Genomic DNA, 15,936 nt, shown 5'->3' with positions numbered 1-15,936 from the left:
ATGGCGTGCTTCAAGAAACAGTGGTTCACTCCATCAGAATTTCCAAGAACTCTTCAACACCCTCTCTCACGTCCAAGAACTCACATTTTGACTGTTCCTTTTTTCCTTCTCTCCCTCTTCCTCCTCTCAGCATCATACACCACGACTAGCAACTCTCCCAAAGCCAACGCTGCCACCTCTCGATTATTCCCATTTTCTTTGAATCATGGGTTGGCACGTCCTCCAGTTACTTTCACCAACTCCCATACGGTTTCAAAGTCACAGAGCAGAGGCACATTCTCTTCAGTTACCGCAGCAGAAAGAACTCACCGCAATTCCACAAACAGAGAGTCACAAGTTATAAGGGACCTCACTTCCTGCGACATCTTTGATGGTACTTGGGTTCATGATGATGCTGGACCCGTTTATCAACTTGGCTCGTGTCCATTTCTTGATGACGCTTTCAACTGTTTCAAGAATGGACGTGCTGATTCGGAATATCTTAAATATCGGTGGAAGCCACACGGATGTCAGATTCCAAGGTTCTAATCTAACTTCATTTGCTATTTTTGCTACGTTAAATAGTTCAAATTCTTGTTTATTTCTTTTAGTCTTGAATATTTTCCATTTTCATAAATATAGGTTTGATGGGTTGAAAATGTTGCGCATGCTAAGAGGTAAGAGGCTGGTGTTCGTAGGGGATTCCTTGAACAGGAACATGTGGCTGTCTCTGGTTTGTGCATTGAGGGCATCTCTGAAAGATAAGAGCAAAATCTATGAAGTTTCAGGAAGGCGTGAATTCAGGATTCAAGGTTTTTTCTCTTTCAAATTCAGAGTAAGTTATAAAGGATGTATTGACTTTTAGGTGTTCGTTGATAATAAAATTCTTGACATTTCATTCCCAGATTTTATCACGCATTTTTTGTATATGAACCTCTAAGCATTTTATTTTGCTATAAGAAATTTGGTGCTACATGCTTAACGTTTAATTAATATTGTGTTTTTGTTGTCATGCTAGGATTATGGATGTTCCATTGACTTCGTCAAATCCCCATTTCTTGTCCAAGAATGGAGAATGTCACGTAAGGGTGGAACTCCTCAAAGGGAAACTCTCAGGCTTGACATGATCCAAGCATCTAAGTATCAGTACCATAATGCTGATATAATCATTTTCAACACAGGCCACTGGTGGAATCACGACAAGACCAGAAATGGGTAAGAATAATTCTGCTAGTTAGTTATCCACTTCATTAGTTAGTTCCAAACTGTCATAAGGTAGAAACAATATTTTTTGCAACATTGGTAACCAAAGTCAAACACAAAGACTAATCAGTATCAATGATTCCTTCTTGCAGCAGAAATTATTTTCAAGAAGGTAATCATGTTTATGACAGATTAGAAGTTTCTGAAGCATTAAGAAAAGCGCTCAAGACATGGGCTAAATGGGTTGATTCAAAAGTTGATAGCACGCGTACAAGGGTTTTCTTTACTGGATTCTCAGCTTCTCATTACAGGTAGATTGACAATAAATTAAACTTTCATGGATAAAAAATAAAAATCTGTACATTATTTATTTCACAAATAAGTGATTGTATGGGTGTGATTTGAAGAGGGGGACAATGGAACTCAGGAGGTAAATGTGATGGGGAGAGACAACCAATTACAAATGAGAGCTATCTAGCAGCATATCCATGGACAATGAAGATTGTTGAAAGTGTAATAGCAGAAATGAAGACACCAGTGTTTTACCTCAATATTACAAAAATGACTGATTACAGAAAAGATGGGCATCCTTCAAGATACAGAGAAAGAGGTGTGAATAAAGGCCTGAGGATGGTACAGGACTGCAGCCACTGGTGCCTTCCTGGAATTCCAGACTCCTGGAATGAGCTCCTTCATGCCACTCTTATAGCACACAATCATTTTCTCACTACTACCAATTATTAGTTGGTAAGACACATGTCATGAATATCCCCTCAATTTTGTAACTTTTTTTTATGCATGTACTCCTCTATGTATTTACTGATCATAAAATGAATTAATCTTTACTATCATATAAAGTTTATCAATATAAGAATAAAAATTAAAAGTCCCTTCATGTTAGTGTAAGAAGTCATAGGAGTATATGAAATTATTTGTTAAATACATGATTTTTTATTTCTTGAAAGACTACGTTGCTTCTTGCTTGCTCTGATATTTCTGTAAGATTTAAAACATAACTCACATTACTCCTTAATAGAAAAATTATGAAGTGATTGTTTCTCAACTACAAGTGAATACCAAAAGTACATAACCAAACTTATTAATTATAGTTTTCTTTCGGTTGGAAATCGACAACTGAGCCATACCCAACACTTTCTAGCATGGACCTATGATTAGGCCTATATTATTATCCACAATAATCAATTTACAGATATTTATATCCCCAAATAAAAAATTAAACAGATTTTATATCCATTTTTATTAAAATAAAAAAACTACAATCGATTGAAATCTACAAAAATTATAAAAAATTCTAACAGTTAGATATTTGTACGGTCATTGCCAACCATGCATTGAGTAAATTTTATACATTCACCCCGCAGTACCGCCTTCGATGTTTCTTGGATGCAATTCTTGGAAGCAAATTATACTGTACATCTTGAACATATTCATATATGTTGCCACGTCATTTGATGGGAGCGGTAGCATTATTAAGATTTTATCACACATCTATACAATGTACTGTTCTTGACAGAGAATTTTAACTCTTTATTTTAGCATGTTTTTGATTTAGCTTAAACTAAATGAAGTAATCACTTTTTTTTTTCTTCCCAAAAGTATATCTGAAAATTGTAAAAAAAAAATACATTATAAAAGTAATAATAAATGGCACCAACGAACGATAGAGAAGAAATAGAGAGATGAATGTAATTGATTTATACTAAAGATGTGTAATTACATAAGATAACCAAAGAGTATTTATAGTCCAAGAATAGAGTAATCACAATTAAATCAAAACCTAATTAAATACAATGTTTCTTGTAATTAAATACTAATCAAATCAAGATCAAGTAATATCTTACGGACATCCCTCTTTTAAGAAATACTCATAGCATTCTCCCTTACATGTTTATTATGAATATATCCGTTAAAACATCACTAAGAAAAAAATCAATGATAAAAATAGAGTTAAACAGAAAAAGAAGAAGAACCACTATCCAATAAAATTTAACATGAAAATAAAACTCTTATTGAAAACATCGTTAAGAAAACTTAATAGGACAAAATCATGGACAAGAAAAAGAATACAATTGCATTAAGTATTAACTCTCCCTAACGGAAACATCATTTATGACTTTGAGTCGATGTAATTCAATGTCGTGAACTAACTTCTCCAATGTACATACGGGTAATGATTGGGTGAAAAAACTGTTACATTTTTACTTAAAGCTAACTAGTTAAACTTTAACACCGCCTTTCTTTTAGAGGTCTTGAGTAAATAAATAAAAATGGCAAAATAGATTATGTTCTATCTCTTTACATAATTACATTTATAACAGATTATATCTCTTCATACAACATAAGTAACATTTCTCTAAATATCTATTTTTCGACTTTTTTTTCCCATTGTTCTCCCACTTGAATCATTTTAGGTAGGGGTGTAAATAGGCTAGGCTAGGCTAGGCTTTAACTTAAATAGGTCAGGTCTGTGTTAAAAAATATTGATTTTGACCTAACTTGTGTAGGCCCCAAATTATAAGTCTGGACTGACCTATGTTTAAAAAATAAAAGTATTGGTTTAGGTCTATTAGCCTGATTAAGCCAATTAAACATTCAACAATTAAAAGAATAACTAAAATAATATTACTTTATTATTCAAAATTATTATTTTAATAATTTTATTTAAAATAAATAATATGATATAGGCCAACCTGTAGACTTATAGGCCCGACATGTACAAAAAAACTTATGACATATTTTCTAAATAGATTTTTTTAAAAGTCTATTCTATTTTACTATTTGTAATAGGTCAAGTCTAGCCTAATATAGGTAAGACAGTAGACCCTTGTAGGCTGGCCTAGCCTATTTACGCTCATACTTTTAGGTTTTAATATTGATTCAAAGGTCTTATTCTTCAAAAATTATACCACTCTTCGTATAAATAATAATCAACAAAAATTAATAATTTTTGACTATATATTAATTACAAATCTCTTTCATAATTTCCCCAATGAGCAACAAAACTAATATCAGACCTATGAAAATGGTATTTCATATATTTTGTATATTATTTGTTCGGTCCTGTTGAACCGGTATAAGGATATCTTATGAGTATGCGTTTAGAGATCTAAGAGATAGATAACCGATTGACTTATTGGCAATACTCCAATCACTGTGCACTATCAATGGGTATGTAGCTAAGACGTGAGTGTGTGCACTTGACAGTAATAGTAAATAGGTCAAAAGTGTGTACCTGGGGTCTTTAGCTTCTTATTTATAAGGATTACCTTCATAGACTTGAGTCTTTGAGATCTCACAGTTGATATAAAATCTACATTAATTGATGGGGATATAAATCTTATCCCTTGATCGTCTCTAGATTATATGAATGTGATATCTCTATCCAATCTTACTAGTAATAGGGTTGTAAGGATATGGATTGAGTTCATAACATTATTTATAACCACCAAAATGATATATATATATATATATATATATATATATATATATATATATATATATATATATATATATATATATATATAAGTGTTTGTTTTTTTAAATGACATAAGTTATGTCATTTTAGGAGAGAGATAGACACAGAAAAATGAAAATCATGGGAGAGAGAAAGTGAGTGATTTTTTTAATTTAAAATTTAAATAAAAAAATTCGGTGTCTGTCTCTCTCTTAAAAGGACAGAGTATGAAGTCATTTAAAATGACAAACACTTTTCCTTATATATATATATATATAATTTTTTTATAAATCAGAAAAATATATAAAACAGAAACAAAAGACAAACCAAATCAATTTAAACAACAAACTGATTGATACAAATTTTTTTTTTTTTTTTTTTTTTTTTTTTTTAAATAAAAAATCTCTTAGCTTCTATTATTATTAGAAACTTACACATCATTATCATTATCCCATACAACACATCCTTATAATCCATTAAATTCATTAATTTGAATTGAAGATACAATAGAATTCTTCAACTGCACAAACACAATTTACTTTTAAACGATTATGTACCGTACAGTTAAAATTGAAATTTTACCTAAAATCAGAAGAAGAATAAAAAATTATAAAACGTAAAATACTAGTATACAGACTATCATAAAAATTGTAAATAAAATTTTGATTAAAAAAAAGAAGCATCTAATCTCATGTCGTAGGAGATACTTCTCTCATGTCATAGACTCAATACATGGTGGGTCTCACGTGTTAAAAAATAAATAAATTAAGGACATATTTATCGATGTATCTACAACATAAAATAACTCTCCCCTATTACATGATATAATAATTTCCCTAAAACAAATTATAAAATGGCATATTTAAATCAAAATTTTAACTACCTTGGTTACCTCACTATGTCGTATATGTTGGACATGAAAGTATAAAAAGAGACGAGTACCTTCTTCGAAACGACTTGAGTAACGCACTTTGATCCTTCCTTCATACCTGCTACTCGGAACCGTGCTCGTGAATTTCAGAGAGAGACAGAAGGGTTCATTCATCGATTGTAGAATATGAACATCGACTTAGATTCGATCGCTCGCAAAGTCGAGGTTGACAATCGCATTCCCCTCCGTTATTACTATCGGATTGCCGATAACCTCATCAAGCAGGTACGTCACTCCATCAAATCTTTCCTTTAATTTTGGTTTTAGATGGTTAATGGTTGGTTCATCCTCAATTACATTAGGGCTTATCAGGATTTTCTGGAATATATTCGAAGCCCAATATAGAAGCCTTTTCGTTTATTAGTTTGTAGAAACGCACTACCAGGGCTTTTGAAACCCCAATTATCGAATTCGTATGTGAAGGAGAAATTTTAATTCTTGGCGCAACTTATGCCAAATTCATGCTATTGATGATCGGTTTAATAGGCTTGTTTCCAGCCCTAGTTATAATCTATCAACGATGTGATGCAGGACACGGCTTAATAAGATGTGTTTTATGTGATCACAACTAGTTCATCTCCTGACTCCTACCATGTTACATCACAACTGTTACAAATCAATATAAATTTTTTTACGTTAGTCGCAGAAACGGAACTTAGAATGTTTCATGATTGCTGTTGGCTTGGTGCCCTTATACACAATACAGAACCTCTCTGGGCATATCTATGTTGAATTCATTATGCTACCTTGCACTAATAGATGCCAAAAGTTTCGTGTAGAATAGCTTGAACTTTGGTGTACACGTGGTTGCTGCTTCTGGATGTTGAGTGACTGATTTTGTTCTTGTCAACAGGCAAGTATCTACCGGGAGGAGAATAATATAATTGACTTGTATATCATACTCCTTAGATTTATAAGGTAAAAGATGAAATTTTCATGGATTTTCTTTGTGGTGAACTAATACGTTTGCAGTTAAATTGAATATAACATTTTCATTTCTTTTGCTGTTATCTTTTCAAGTTTGATTTCTGAAACGATTCCATATCATCGAGATTACCAAGCTTCACTTCCTAATGAAAGAGCAACAGCCAAGAAGGTGAGAAACTGCTTTGCCACTTTTTATGGTAGATGTGTGTGTGTCTCTGTGTTTATTTTTTATCTTTCAATATGGTCATGCTGTCCTTTTCTGTCATTTTTCCATTACAGAGATCGCGAGTTGTATTGAATGAGCTTGAATCTTTGAAGCCTGAATTTAAACGCCGGTTGGAAGAATTGAATGGCTCACATGTAAAAGCTCCATTGCCTGAAGAAAATGGCTTCAATAAAGCCTTGCAGAGTTATGAGAATTCATCTTTGGAATGGCCAGCTGTCAATAAGAGTTATAATTTGAGCATGGATTTTAAACAGGTGAGGTCTTGATTATAATTTTTTAATATCAATTGTTGGTATACTGAAAATTCTTAATCTATTTACATCTGTGCATGGTGCCTGATCTAGATACAGCTTGAAGTGCTTGAAATTTTACATTTTAAAATTTTCTTTTTGTTGGCTCTTTGCTTTTTGTTTATCAATATGCCTTTGTGAAGGAGTTATGTAAATTGCATAAAACTTCAAACTTTCTGTTCTAACAGGCTTTCATGCTATTTAAACCTTTGACTGTTATTAACTCCTTTTTTCCCCGACATATCTGCAGCCTGATGGATTGGGTTCACACTCTTCATGGAAATATAATAATAATATGTTATCTTCAAATACCATGCCCATTGACAAGCAGTTTCAGAAACTGTAAGCTTTTCTACCTAATCATATTCTATTCTGTTAAACTTTCTACAATTTACATGAGGCATGGGTTTTGACCATTCTGGGAGGTCAAACTTTGCTGGTGAAATTATGAGTCACCCATGCTCATCTTTTTATTGCCCTTTTTGTCTGCAATTGAGTTTTCTTTGTGCATTTAGATGTCTAAGTGGATTTTATGTTTCTGATTTAACAGTTGTCATTAGGGGTGCAAATGGGTCAGGCGGCCTTTGGTCTATCTTAGGCCTGACTTGACCTGATCTATTTTGAAAATAGAGCAGGTTTAGACTTTTTGAAAAGTCCATTTAAAAATTATGCCATAGGCCAATCTAAAAAGCCTGGCCTAAAATTGGTCAGTACTTTGTTTAAGGCAAACTACTTCTAGATTTGATTATGTCATCCTTAAAATTTATTTTTCTTTCTTTTGATTGATTTTATTTTTCAAGAAGATGATGCTTAAGTGGTGTAATAAGTGAAAATGATCAATCAAAGGAGGAAGATAAGAAGAAGGTTCACTAAAAGATTGTGAAGGTTACCAAGAGCAAAGAAAAAATTCACAACAATAATTATTTCATGTATTGCTATGAACATTATTTAAGGATCTTTGTGATTTAGTTTACAAAAATTGTTTGAGAATTTTTATAATTTAGACTTTTGCTGGAAACAATATTTAATGAATGAAAAGTTTCATCTTTTTTATTTTAAAAGGTTTTCAACTTGGTAGGTCTAGAAGGTCTTATGTTAGACTTTTCATTTTTTTACAATACGCCAGGTCGGGCCAATAAACCAAGTCTTTAATAGGCAAATAGGCCAGTTTAGACTCTATATATTTTACATAGGCTTAGGCTATTAAGGCCAAAGTCTCGCCCATTCACACCTCTAGTTGTCATTCCTTCTTGTCTACCTTTTCCCCAATTTTGTTGCCCCCCTAGCCCCCCCCCCCAAAAAAAAAACAAAAAAGAAGAAGAAGAAGGTAAAGAATAAACATATAAGAGAACACTCATCATGTTTACTGTTTCTATACTCCACTGTATCAAATTCTTATGCTTTATTTAGATGTCCTAGTTGGTTATATACTATTTCAACTCGTAATGAGATATTCATTTAGCACACCTCTAGTGTGTACCACCCCTTTGTTTTCAGAAGCATATGTGTTTCATATTATCCTGTTACTTTGAGGAAGTTCTGTCTTGTACACTCAAGATATATTTATGAAGAAAAAATGCAAACGTGTTGAACGAGGAAATGTGAGAACTGTTCTTTGGACTGTGCAGATCTATTAGTCTACCCCTTCCAAAGAAGGAGACTTTGTCCAGACACTCATTCTTAGGACCAAATGGTCTTCGGGGCCAATGGCTTGGACCTAGTGCAGAAATAAAGGTAGATTTGAAGTGTGGCTTTCTTCTGTTGCGTAAACATGAATTGTCGGTATTTCTGATATAATATTGATATTTGATGTTTTGCAGGTTCAATATCCAAGCAGTAGTGATCTCACACATGCCAAGGATTCAAGGTTTGTCTCATCTATTCTAATTTGAGTTTGAAGTTAGTACCCTTTTTCTGTTTCATATATTCATGCTGTGCAAATTGCACAATTCTCATGTTCCCAATCTTTTACATTTTGGATTCTGTGGTCTATTTCTCCGTCCATTACAAAGAGTACTTCCTTTATTAATACTATTTTTGCTATTTTCTTGTTCTTATTGATATTTTATTTCTCATTGTAATACAATCTGATTATGAGAATATGCTGAAATCTTAGATGTTTGGTTCAGCTTTGCGTCTTTGAAATATAACTACCCACACACTTACTATTTTGTCATTCATGGTGATAGCCTGAATCAGGCTGGGCAATATGATCTTGCGGCAGTTAAAGATGGTGATCAAGGACCAGTTACATCCACAATGGACTCAGTTCTCTCCTTGGATGATGGAAGATGGTCGCTTCCTGCTGTTGAGTCCTGTTCTCCTGTTGTAACTGAATCAAGGGAGGACCCCTTAAAGTTGCTCAACACCAAGCAACCTTTGCCTCCTCCTGTTCTTGCTCAAATATATCCGGAACGTGTCCCCATCCCTCCTTCAAAAGTTGCAGATCCAAGGCCAGGACCAGCTAAATCTTCTCATGATTCTGGACCTGGTTCCACTACATATCAACACTTACATATTGTAAGCCTATTTTAATTTTATAATATTTTGCAGCATATACCTTGGATTCTCTTGTTCATTCATTGTGACTTGTTCTTATTTGTGTTTGGTTCATTTAGCTCTTATACTGTGTAAAAGTTATTATAATTGCAATCTGTGTTGCAGCCTATCAAAATGATGGAAGATTTTTTGAGATTGGCTTTGGCAAACACACGGAAGAACTTAGAGACATGTGGTGTTCTTGCTGGGTCACTGGTAAGAGCAGTAATAATTTGTGTACTTCCAACTTCTAGAAAGTCTCTTGGATGCTGATCTTACAGTTATTTGTGCTTGTAATTTGGTTGTTTCTAGAAAAACAGGGTTTTCCATATCACGACACTTATAATCCCAAAGCAGGAATCAACTTCAGACTCGGTAAGACAATGGTCATATTTAAGTTCTTGCTTTACAGTTTTCTGTTTCAAATAATTATATGGACTGTTAGAGTCTCTAAGTGAGCTCTAATCCTTTATTATTCGATGGTCAGAAAGCCTGCATGTATCTTAACTCCAATTATATCCTGTTGGACAAAATAAAGCTTTAATACTGCTTTGAGGTTGTGATGCACCGATGTGGTGATTGGTAAATCTTGCATAATTGGGAATTATTGGTATCTGAGCTCTGAACATTTTTAGTGGAAATGCTGCTTCAACCTCCATTGTTACTGTAAATCATATGATAGAATTATTCACACTTATTTTTAATTTTAAAGACAACTGGTTCTTTAATCAATTAAGTGGAGTTATACTTGGGAATTTCAATGATTGTGATAGACCCCCTCGTAGTGAGGTGTACGTGAGGAATGGTAGAAAGGAAGGCAGTGGATCAGCCCACAGGTACAATGAGGGTGGGATGGGGGATATTCAACCTAATGGCTTGCTGCATAACAGACTGTCTACATGGTAGTGGAAAATGATTGAGAAGGGGAATTTGGTTGGGGTGAGTGGGGATTTATGTGAAGAGAAGGGAGGGTAGAAGGTGGGCAGAAATTGAGCAAGGAATTGGGCCTTAGGGAAGGGGGAAGCAGACCCTTGAAGTTCTGCAATGTTTCCATCATGTCTTTTCTGTTTGTGAGTGCAAAAGTGATTTTCCAGTGGTTATGATATCTGTAATTGGGGTTTATTCCCATTTTCTATAATCAAATACCTGGATTTCTATCAGATTGTAAAATGGAATAATGCATATTATATACAAATACAGCTAACATATTATCTAGTACTTATTAGAATTTGGAGATTGAGATTCAAAAGGATTGTAATTTTCTCATTGATCATTGATGATTTTTTTCTACTGTTCGATGTTATTTTTCCATTCAGCGATAATGCATCTAATTTAATTTATTGTTCAGTGTCAAACATTGAATGAAGAAGAAATATTTGAAGTTCAAGACAGCTTATCACTTTTTCCTTTAGGTTGGATACATGTAAGTGCTCCATTATCCTTGGCAGTTACTTATTCATTTATTTAATTATATTCACGAGTAATATGTTATCTATCCTGGTTGGTGGCAGTAAAAAACTTATTATTCAGTATAGATGTTTTATTTTTTCTTTTGGACCTCCTGAATTCTGATAAAAGTACTGGTCGATGATACATGTCTCATTTATGTTACTCTCTTGTTTATAAATTATAAAGTTGTAAGGATAATTCATTAAGTATTTGCTTCTCTTTGTAATCCTGATGTAGACCAAGAATTGAACTGGTTACACCAAAATTGTCCATTACCAAATAATTTACTTCCTGAATAGTAATATCAATGTGAGTAGTGCAACACAGGTAAAAAAAATAGCCAGAATTTTGATAGAATTTGGGTAGATTTAAGTGTGGTGTTTGATGGAATAAAGTGGCAGGGGTCACTGGCCCATCTAAGAGTCAACAATCATCCCAAATCATTCCATCAAAATTTTGGACAAAAATTCTGACTGTCACATTTTTCTATCAATATTGCTTTGAGGAAAGCAGAAAAGCATTTTGAAGTTCGCATAGTGCAGCAGATGAGTTGTTGTAAGAATAAAAGGAAGAGAATCAATCCTTTTCGTTCCGTTTTACTTTTGGGGCTTTGGAGTGTATTCTGATGTTATTTGACAGGAAAAAAATAGTAAAAGTTTGTTGTTGTTATTTGGTCCTCACAAAGGTTCCTCTTTTTCTGTTTCTTTTAGTTGCCACCCCTTCTGAGGTCTTTTACCTTTACCTTAAAGATGACCATTTCTGCCTTGCTATGTGTGAATTAATTACTACCAAAGATCCCATAAGCCATAAGACACTGATCTTTTGATCCTTGGATGCATCCAATAGTTTTTACCCCATTAATAGGTGCAACTGAAGATAGCAAGCCTTTGATTTCAAGCATGCTTTATTAGCATTCTTTTTGTGTGACTCTTACTTTATAGTTTATACCTTTCTTTTACCCATACTTTTATCGTACATGCTTTAAATGTCAGTATTTATCTTATTTCTCTTTTGATTTCAGACACACCCGTCACAGACTTGTTTCATGTCATCCGTGGATCTGCACACGCATTACTCATACCAGGTAATAGATGGCACAATAATTTGAGTTTCCTGACTTTTCACATTGTAGATGAAAACGCTGAAGCAGTTTGTATAATCCTCTATTTATAACCATGGGTGACCAGAAATATTTGTACTAACGCTAGATGATACATTCTCAGTTGTGGTTGTGTAATTGCAGATTGTTAAGATAAAGAGAATTTGATAGTGTCATAGTTTTTAACATAATATGAGAAATTAAAATATAATATATGAAGTGATCAAGGCCTAATAATTTGGAGTATAAGATTTTAGTAAATACAATTGGAGTTTAATCTTTATTTTTTCCATTCAATAAAAGTACTTGTAACATTAATTGTACCTAGCTGATAGGGTGTGTATCTTTTTGGTTTCATTTTAGATCATGTTACCAGAGGCAATTGCAATTGTCATGGCACCTACAGATACAACAAGGTAACTCTTTTTTTTTTGGCATTCATGAATCGTGATCATCACAGATTAAACAAGGGAACATCTACATTAACCCCGATTACAGTCCAAGCTTTATGATTCATTTAAATTAAATTTTGTCTAATAATATGCTTGGCTCCTTAAACCCAATCACATGATCTGAGATTGGATTAGGGAATGGTTTGCTACTTTGCTTGTTGGATTCATAAACCTGAGAGTGGAGTGGAGGGAGGAGAGAAATATCAAAGAAAATTAGTATGATGAAGGATTTGTTTTTTCTTGAATAATTTACTCAAGATTCTGTTCCATCTTCCACATGTTGTTGGATGGCATGAGTTTTTAATTCATACTGTCATGAATAATGTGCATATTATCTCTAATTAACCTCCATGGTAGAGGAGCGGTAGGGTTATTTTGATGAATCCAAGGAACGTATAATTTTACAAGTTGTGAAATCATATCTCAATAGGGTTGCCTTTTGCTCCCAGCCCCTGTAGCTAAACCCTCTGCCTTTAATTCTACGTTTATTTGCTTATTTAAGACAAGAAACCTTTTCTTAGCAATTAATTGACCGTGAATGTGAGGACTGTGAGGTATCTATCACGTAACAAATGGCACGTCAATAAATAGTAGAACCTTAATAAATATTTTGCAATTGTTTTCAGAAAAGTACTTTTCGTTAAAAAAATACTTTGCATGTGGAAGCTATAACTGCAACCTACTTAATGAGATGTATATTATAAGTTGTGCCTTCGAAACTATTTTAAGTCTGTATATCTCTAAGGCTTGGCCTTTAATATGGAAATGAAGTTAATTGATGTAGAATGGAGAAGCATGTTAAAAGATTATTGTGTCTAGGAAGATAAATCCTAATTAAATAATAAAGTCTTAGATAAATCTTAATTTTAATTAAATATAAAATTTCTAAAAATAATGAAAGATCTCTTAAATATGAGAAAACTCTAACAATAATACAATAATCTATCAATATTCTCCTCGTTTCTACGCTACTAATGCTATATGGATATGATAGAAATTATTATTATTTTGATTTATTTTACTTTCTGTCACTAATTAGAGCTCCATACATTTATTGTGACACTGCAGTCCACATGGCATATTTCATCTGTCTGATCCAGGCGGCGTGTCCATAATTCGTAACTGTCAGCAACGTGGATTTCATCCCCATGAGGAGCCCTCGGATGGAAGTCCAATATATGAGCACTGCTCTCATGTCTATATGAATGCTAACTTGAAGTGTGATGTTGTTGACCTTCGAGACAGATGATTGGTTTGGAGAGTGGGCTCTTCAAGTATATCTTTTCACAGATTCTTTTGTACTACGGACTCTGAGAGGGAATAGCAAGCGCCATTCCCATGATTTTGTTTTATACCATTGAAACTGTGAGAAGATAGTTGTGTATAAATGTAGTTTTACATCACACGCATGTGAAGAAATGAGAAATTTAACAAGATGAATTTGGTGTGATTTATAACATTCCCATCTGTGTTACACAGGAAATTCATAGTATATATGTGATAGATATGTCAATGATGGTAATTGGCAGGACTGAATTGTCTCTTTGGGTTTGACTCCTACGGGTTTTTTTAGGTTGAGTTGGGCTGAGAATAGATTTTTCCGTGTTATTCTAACATGATCTTTGTGTTGTGAAAGCTTTTATTCTTTCATGTACCAATGGAAACTTAATTATTAAAATTTTGCCTGTTTATTTAAGAATGAACATGACATGTCACAATGATCTTGAAAATTGATTCTTGATTGAGTTGGTTTTTGTTATTTTTGGAATGCTGTCATCGAAAAATTTGATATATTATATTTTTATTAAAATACAATTAAAAATTATTGTGCATAAATCAATTAAAATCTGACATGTTTTAAATGAATTAAAACATAATATACATACAAAAAAAAAGATAATATAATAAGTCTAAAGTTAACAGATATAATTATCAAATGAAAAATAAGATAGAGACTTGTATTTATCAAATGAAAAATATTATAATTATCATTGTGCAAATATAGTAGTTACTTCTTCATAAGCAGGTGAAGAATTGTAACCAAATGACTGATGTGATATATAACATTTGGATCTGTCTTAAACAGAAAACTCATAGTATAAATATGATATGCCAATCATGGTAATTGGCTGGCTGAACTGCCTTGACAAAAAGGCTTGGGTTTGATTCTAACTAGTGTTTTTGGGTTGGGTTGGGTTATATTAGACTTCTTCCTCTCTATGAGAATTGCTTTCTACTTGACTTTTTCAGGAGCTGGGTTGGGTTGAAATGTTGAATCTGTAGATTTGACAAACATTAAATTTTTTATTAAAATAAATATTAAAATTTATTACACATAACAAGTTTTAATTAAAATCTAACATGTTGTAAATGAATTAAAAAGTAATATAATAAGTCTTAAGTTAATAAATATAAATATAAATATAAATATAAATGAACAAAAGACTAAAGTAGTATAATAAAACTTAAATGAATATAAGTTTCGACTAAATAAATTGCAAAAGTTATAAACAATAAGTTTATAAATTAATTGAAGTAAGTGTAATGAATTGTTATTATTTTTTAAATTAATATGTGAATTGGGTTAAGTTGTACTGGTTAAAATAAATCTCAAAAGAATCTCAACCGACAACTTGTCCTATTCTGTATGAGTTGAGTATTTTAAAGTCGAACCAACCCATAAGTCCAAACTAACTTATCAAGTTATGAGTTAGGCTTGGATCAAAACTCGCGTGTTCACCAGTTGACCATACCCCACAAACGGAAATATTTACGGTACCATTCACTTCGTGCAATTAATCAATAAAAATCGAGGAATCACTGTAATGCTTATGTGGAGAGGATATAATTTTTTTTTTTTATCCAAATGTCACTTGTTGAATAGCAGATACATTTATTAAGGTTGTACACAGAAAATAATCTCCCCACAAACATCCTTATTAGTGATCAATGGTAGAGATATTGACTGAATGTGGTGCAGTGTCCTAGTTGTGAAACAACTTGCTCGACTTTTACTTTTTATCCAACTTTAAAAGAAAAAAAAAACGTAACTATGGCAAACAACCATGGACTTTCATGCCTCTACTGCTATACCAGGGCTTTAAGCAAAGGCTCTGGTCCAAACGGAGCAGCTTTAAATGAGGGACTTGTAAGGCAACTGCATCTTTGCTAGCTATATACTAGCTCAATAAATCCCCAATTAGGGTTTCATGCAGTCACATATCCTAACACCGGTCGCTCATGGAATGCAGCTAAAAAAAAAAAATTAAATTATAATTCCAATGGTGCAAATAGAATCTCCCGTCAAATATAGCATAAATGGGCCTCTCTAATTAATTGGTGGAATGTCCCTTACCCGTTTCTTCAG

At 33.0% G+C, this 15,936-nt stretch overlaps 2 protein-coding genes across 2 annotated transcripts; both read left to right on the top strand.

Moving 5' to 3' along the window:
* Positions 1 to 1,926, top strand: LOC133294489 (protein trichome birefringence-like 4). Its single transcript, XM_061493168.1, has 5 exons — positions 1 to 521; positions 622 to 814; positions 998 to 1,194; positions 1,335 to 1,493; positions 1,590 to 1,926. Exons 1-5 carry the CDS (start codon positions 1 to 3, stop codon positions 1,924 to 1,926), a joined length of 1,407 nt encoding a protein of 468 aa, XP_061349152.1.
* Positions 1,927 to 5,628: 3,702 nt separating this feature from the next.
* Positions 5,629 to 14,196, top strand: LOC133294460 (AMSH-like ubiquitin thioesterase 3). The gene is made up of 14 exons (XM_061493130.1): positions 5,629 to 5,813; positions 6,442 to 6,506; positions 6,609 to 6,684; positions 6,795 to 6,995; positions 7,282 to 7,373; positions 8,660 to 8,765; positions 8,852 to 8,898; positions 9,221 to 9,551; positions 9,696 to 9,785; positions 9,882 to 9,944; positions 10,918 to 10,992; positions 12,040 to 12,102; positions 12,481 to 12,533; positions 13,638 to 14,196. The coding sequence occupies exons 1-14, from the start codon at positions 5,715 to 5,717 to the stop codon at positions 13,816 to 13,818; spliced, it is 1,542 nt and encodes a 513-aa protein (XP_061349114.1). The 5' UTR covers positions 5,629 to 5,714; the 3' UTR covers positions 13,819 to 14,196.
* Positions 14,197 to 15,936: the final 1,740 nt, after the last annotated feature.

Source organism: Gastrolobium bilobum, unplaced genomic scaffold, assembly GCF_033153095.1.
Source record: "Gastrolobium bilobum isolate Gb01-03AN ecotype WA unplaced genomic scaffold, APGP_CSIRO_Gbil_v1 utg5188, whole genome shotgun sequence".
Classification (NCBI taxonomy): Eukaryota; Viridiplantae; Streptophyta; class Magnoliopsida; order Fabales; family Fabaceae; genus Gastrolobium; species Gastrolobium bilobum.
Note: the sequence above shows the minus strand (reverse complement) of the source record. Positions and strands in the feature narration are given on the sequence as shown.